General features: G+C 52.3%; 1 protein-coding gene and 1 long non-coding RNA gene across 2 annotated transcripts in view; one reads left to right on the forward strand and one right to left on the reverse strand.

Annotated features, from left to right (window-relative positions):
• Positions 1-6,300, reverse strand: part of CCDC12 (coiled-coil domain containing 12) — a 41,860-nt gene extending 35,560 nt beyond the window's left edge. The window contains exon 1 of the mRNA XM_040592539.1: positions 6,160-6,300. Within this exon, the coding sequence (XP_040448473.1) occupies positions 6,160-6,285 (126 nt within the window). The 5' untranslated portion in view covers positions 6,286-6,300. The remainder of the gene's footprint in view (positions 1-6,159) is intronic.
• Positions 2,379-5,118, forward strand: LOC121087484. The gene is made up of 3 exons (XR_005827630.1): positions 2,379-2,479; positions 3,303-3,424; positions 4,410-5,118. It is a non-coding gene; the product is annotated as an uncharacterized LOC121087484 (long non-coding RNA).
• Positions 6,301-6,464: the final 164 nt, after the last annotated feature.

Genomic DNA, 6,464 nt, shown 5'->3' on the forward strand with positions numbered 1-6,464 from the left:
AAGGTGCTTACAAATCCATCACAGGACATGCCTGCTGGAAGAACTGACATTACATGGTGGTTCTAACAGGGTTCAAAGCAAGGTAAACTTCAGTGCACGCTGCACCCAAGCAAAGACTTTGTCTAACTCCAAACTGGGCAGATGTGAATGCATCCGAGAGCTAGTTTCAAGGGCAACCTGCAGACAAGCATTTCATAAATACAAATAACTACAGTTAATTATCAACTTGCTCAGCAGAAAGCTGTGGTTATGGAAACACAGTTTCTTGTGTATTAAGGAGAGGACTTGCAAAAAAAAGTTAAGTTTTCATATAGGCAGGGACAACAACTCCCCTTAGACAGGCCAGCGGTGATCAACAGAGCTATCTTGTGACATCTTATCTAGGACAGGGATTTGCTTTCTGCTCCAAACACCATTTTGGACTGAACCCTCCATTAAGCAGATGAATCTCCCCAAAAGCTTCAGTCTGATCTGTAGCACAAGGATTTTATAGTTGAGGTGGTGCAAGTGCTTTCAGCTTTTCACAGGAAGCGCCACGCTGCTGCACTCCTTTTAATCACAAAAATTGCAAAGTACTATCAAAACTCAGCCTCTAAGGTCGCCATCCTGAAAATGCCCATGGTTTTGTGTATCTCACTGCCGGTCAAACTGCTCCAGCTTGCTTGAGCAAGCGCTTGCAGGACCTCAGTGTGTGGAAACAGTCACCTCCAGCCAGGTAAACAGATTCAGAAGACCTTGCTCTCCCATTCTGCTTCAAAACACAGTTAGGCGATAGTTGGGAAGAGCTAAACTAAAGGCAATAAATACAATCGTACTAAGCTAAATCTTGAACTGGGCAAAAGTTGTTCTTCAGCTAAAACAAAAACAGTCTTCCTGAGAAACATGAACAGAATGTTTTAATCTGATTTTCAGACGTTAGGCAAGAAAAAAAAAAAAAAAGAAAAAGACACAGCAGATAATCAGGGCTTTACCACACGATACTGCAAGGATAAAGCCTCAACACCATCATTAGCACGAGCCTTGGGCAAAGAGAGCACAACGGACCAGTTCAACACTCATGCAGCTTTTACTGCCCTTACTCAGCCATTTGAAAAATAAAAGCCACACGAAAAATCCCGCTCTTTAGCCCGCAAACGCCTTCCTTTAGGCGAGGTCTGCAGGGCACAGCACAGTGTAGTTAGGAAAAGGCTGTCCCCACTTTCCCCCGCAGCTGGAACCGTTTGCTACTTCAAACAAACAAACAAACAAAAAACCAACTTAAACTTGAAAAGACCTACGTCACTGAGTGACCTTTCACAAGGCTCCCTGCAAAAACTTGGTGGGGTTTTCCTGTTAATTGAAGGTGGCAGTGAAAACATGAGCTAAGTGCCGGTTATATAAGCCACCAGCTTCAGAAACTTTTTTTGAGCGCTGTAAACTGGCAGAAAAATACGCACAGCCCCGTCACAGGCTGCGATACTTCCCTGCGCGCTTGCCCTCCTGCACAGCAGAAAGCTTACTTTCAACGTTGCTCCCATCACCTTTCCACCTGATTCTCCAATAGCTTCTAGATAACACCATACCACAGGGTTTTTTTGCTTGGTTTGAGATTTTGGGGGGTATAAATCAGGGAGAGATAATCTTTCAATTTGCAGGACTCACAGAAACAGTAAAAACACTTGTACAAAGCAACAAAAAAAAAAAAATAATTCCTGGCTCAGTCTGCACTCATCAGACTTAACCCAAGGAAGTAAAAACAGTCTTATACAATAAATAACCTGGTTGCTGAGAAGCATCAAGAGAAGCCTTAGTGGGTCAGACTAAAAGATGGGGTTCAGGCATTTCAGCTACATGCTGGCAAACCACAGAGCAGCCCTTTAGCTCTCCAGCCACCACACAGCAGGCTGCGCAGACACCCTCAGGGCTTGTACACTTAGTGAGCAACTGCTGCAAGGTATTTTGATTTTACTTTTTTTTTTTTTTTTTGGGGGGGGGGGGGCAGGACCAAGAGGAAAGCTTACAAACAAAGATTACAGTTACACAATTGAAAAACTGCATTTTTTGCCAGAACAGGAAGCAATATTCAATATGCCAACAAGTCAGAGTCCACAATTTGATTGCTCACTACTGAAAGACTATTTTAGTTAAATTCAGGAAGGAAATGGCCTCTCTGATACCATACCTGATCCCTGACATTGCACACTCTGCTGATGCCAAGGCTGTACACTGTTGAGAATCCAGCATCAGCTTGCATACTATTTTAGGCATATTTGCATAAGCAAGTGGTGACTGACATTTCTCAAATGTAAATTATGCCCTGAACTCAAACACACACACACACACACGTGCACTTTTTATTGAGTAAAAACCCCAATTGCTGCCAGTCAATAAAAGGCAACGGGTTGGGTGAGCAAGCAGAAAGCACAAGATCATCCACTGACTGAATGGACACGCTGGAGGGAAGAGGTGCCACCCAGAGGGACCTGGGCGCGCTGGAGACGTGGGTCCGTGCCAACTTCGTGAGGTTCAACATGGCCAAGTGCAAGGTCCTGCACCCAGGTCAGGGCAGCCCCCAGTATCAGGCTGGGCAGAGAATGGGTTGGGAGCAGCCCTGAGGAGAGGGACTGGGGGTGCTGGTGGGCGAGAAGCTGGACGCAACCCGGCCACGTGCGCTCGCAGCCCAGAAAGCCCTCCATGCCCTGGGCTGCATCCCCAGCAGCGTGGCCGGCAGGGCAAGGGAGGGGGCTCTGCCCCTCTGCCCCGCTCTGCTGAGACCCCCCTGCAGCGCCGCCTCCAGCTCCGGGGCCCCCAGCATAAGGAGGGCACGGACCTGTTGGAGCGGGGCCAGAGGAGGCCACGGAGATGGCCAGAGGGCTGGAGCCCCTCTGCTGTGCAGCCGGGCTGGGAGCGCTGGGGCTGTTCAGCCCGGAGAAGGGAAGGCTCCTGGAGAGCCTGGAGCACCTTCCAGCACCCAAAGGGGCCGGCGAGGAAGCTGGGGAGGGGCTTTTTCCAAGGGCCTGCAGCGCCAGGACAAGGGGGAACGGCTTTGCGCTGAGAGAGGGCAGATGGAGATCAGAGCTGAGGGAGAAATCCTTCCCTGTGAGGGCGGCGAGGCGCCGGCACGGGCTGCCCAGAGCAGCTGTGGGTGCCCCAGCCCTGGCAGTGCCCAAGGCCAGGCTGGACGGGGCTGGGAGCCACCGGGGCTGGGGGAAGGGGGCCCTGCGCGTGGCAGGGGTGGGACTGGGGGGTCTTTAAGGGCCCTTCCAACCCAAACTGTTCTGGGATTCTATGATTCTACCTCACTTGTTTTTTCAACAATCCAGGCAAGGATCTGCAGGTCCCCTCTTCTTCTCTATCCCCCACACTCTCTGCCAGAGTTTGGGCTGTTGCAAGCACTGCAAAGGACTTGGGAAAGACCAGACTCATGAGATGACAGCGTTTGCAGGTGAGATCACCCACAAGGAAACCCAACAACAGCTGGCAGAAGGCTTGTAAAATCACACCCAACTGAGCAATGAGACAGCAGGTGAAATCCAGAGCCTGATGTAAAGCAACACACATGGGGGGAAAAAATAATTGTGGCTACACGTGCACAGGGAACAGGCTCCCAGTGAGCTCTGCTGCTGGGGAAAGGTCCCTGTTGAGACTGACAGGACTGGAAAAAGTTTTGATGGCTGAAGACAGGCTCACATGGCCAAAGTGAGAATACAAGGGGGGAAAAAAACCCAGGACATCATGTGCCAGAGTTGTAAACCCACCAGTGCCCCACATCCCGAGCCAAGCACACAGTCCCAGATCTCCCCTCGGCAAAAAGGTATGCCCGTGCTCAGGGAAGGACCAGGGAAAGACACTGAGATGATTCAGAGAGATCTGTATACAAACACCACAGCCTGAATCTGGAAAGAGACCGAGCGCACTACAAAGTCATAAACAGGGACACAGAATGACTTGTGTTTCTCACAAGGGATGCGTGAGAGAGCACTCAAGGCAACTTTCACTTAATGGGTTTAAAACCAAAGGAAGTAGTTTTGTCATTAAATGGTGGGACTCTGTCTCACGGGGCTACAAAAGCCAAGAGTAAAAATGGATTTAGAGAGGCTTGGACAAACTTACCAGGACAAGTCCACCAGAAGCCATCACAAGCTACCAGGCATTATGCTGGTAATACAAGACACTACTTGTGAGAAAAATGGCTTTAGCCTTCACAGGGGCCAAGTCAGAAAATTGCACCCAAAATTTAAACAGTGCAGCAATAAAATGATGATAACGACACCCTGTGTGCTCCACAACCACTCCGTCTCAGTGCCTCTAGAATTGCCAGACAGGAGCGAATAGAAAGAGCTTTTCTTTTAAAAGGAGCTTTTCTTTTCACCAGCTTTTCTTCTCAGTAAGGCTAGGCATGGAGCTGTATCCCACTTTTGTCCTTTCAGAAAGCTCAGCTCTCCGCTAATCAGGAACGCCTCAAGGCAAGAGACCAGCAGAATTTGCTTGGCCTGCCCACCAAAGTCATGGCTTTTGTAAATAACCCCAAGAGAAGGTCCCTTGCTGGAGCGACAAGACATCTTCCCACGTTACTGGACCGTGCTAACCTGGATCAACAGATTCAGGATGACGTGGCAGAAGAGGAGCAGAGCTAGCACCGCCTTACTGGCCCAAAAGAGGAGAATTAAGCAATGCCAGGTTGTGCAGACACCCTGAAGCACCGCTGCCTTCCTCAGCAGGCGCTGCCGAGATACTCATTTGCCAAGTTTCTCAAGTTTACTCCATACTTCTTACACCCTCAATAAAAAAAAAAATAATTTCTACTTTAATATTCTGAGCTCAGCATTTGCAGAACCAACAATGACAGCCGGGTAAAATAACTGGAGGTTTTTGGGTGAGGATTCAATCCATCACAAAACATTTCAGATAAAGTCCTTAAGAACCGATCCCGGACATTTTGCTGCCAGCAGCAATACAAGATGGCCAATATCCACAGCGTACTCCTCTGAGGCTGAGCAAGGAGCCTGCCGCACCATCCACAGTGCACACATCTAAGAAAAATATCCCAATTTACAGACCCGCTTGGCCCTGGCTTTGATAAGGCAACACAACTGATCCCTCAGCATCCTCATGCCTGCGCTAAAGGCAACTGGGTCTCAGTGTCTCCCTGGAAGGCAAGTTTAAAGGCCCAGAAAGCACCAGAGAAGTGTAACATGTTATTAATTAACCCCGGGGGTGAATCTCGGGTTTCATCCTCACTACCAAACCCAGATCGCAGCTTGGATTTCAGCTGCGACACACACACAGTGAACTGGGGGGATAAGACAGAAAAATCAAGACACATAATCACGCGAGGCGGGTGTTTAGCAATGGCCGGGGGCAGCAGGCAAGGCAGAGCAGCACCAGGAGGGGTCTTACAGAGCCAGCACAGACCCCCGCGGATGGGACCAAAGAGACCGCCACTGGGGCATCACCCAGATCCCAAGCCCCCTCCTCCAGTGCCTTCACCCCTCTTACCCACATCCCCTTCCCCACAGTGCGGGACCCCCTCTGCCCTACTCTTTTCCTCTCCCCGACCCCACAGCCCCCTCCCCACACACACACCCCAGACACCAGCCACCCTTCCCCTTAACCCTCAGTGCCCCAGGACCTGAACCCCTCGCAATGACCAGCCCCACCAGCCTGGTGGCCCCCAACCCCCCAGCCCTCTCCAAGCACCCCTGGACCCCCACCTCACCCACAGCACCATCCCCCCACCCTCAGGCCCCCCTGTCCCCCCTAAACTCCTTCTTCACCCCCTGCTCTCTGCCTCAGGCCCCTCCCTAACCCGAGGACCCCCTCCAACCTCTCTGGCTCCAGACCTCACTACCTGCTGTCCCTCAAGCCCTCCCAACACCCCTAGGCCCACCTTAGACCCTCTGTGCCCCCCCCCAACACGCCCAGGCCCACCTCTGAGCCTCTGTGCCCCCCAACAACAACGCCAGGCCCATCTCAGACCCTCTGTGGCCCCCTCAGAGCCTCTGTGCCCCCTCCCCCATCCCCAGGCCCACCTCAGCCCCTTGGTGCCCACCTCAGTCCCCCTGTGCTCCCCTCAACACCCCAGGCCCACCTCAGACCCCCTGCCCCCACCACTAGGCCTACTCCAGACCCTCATACCCCTCTATCCGCCACCCCAAACACCTCCCACCCCCACCGCACCTGAAGCGTGCGCTGCCGCAGGGCCCGCAACCTCTCCCGCCGCCGCCGCGCTTCCTCCTCCAGCCTCCCCAAAGCCGGGCCCGCCGCCGCCTCCTCCGCCTCCACGCCACCACCGGGCGCCGCCATCTTCCTCCCTCTCCCCCGCGCTCCGTACACCCCCGGCGCGCACGCGCGGCAGGCGCGGCTCATCGAGCGCCGAGCGCATCGCTCAGCAAGCCGCGGCTATCGGGCGCAACTGCGGCGCGGAGGGGGGGGGGGGCGCGGAAAAAAAAAATTAAAATTTTAAAATGTGTAATTTTATTTTT

The sequence above is a fragment of the Falco naumanni genome, chromosome 4, assembly GCF_017639655.2.
Source record: "Falco naumanni isolate bFalNau1 chromosome 4, bFalNau1.pat, whole genome shotgun sequence".
Classification (NCBI taxonomy): Eukaryota; Metazoa; Chordata; class Aves; order Falconiformes; family Falconidae; genus Falco; species Falco naumanni.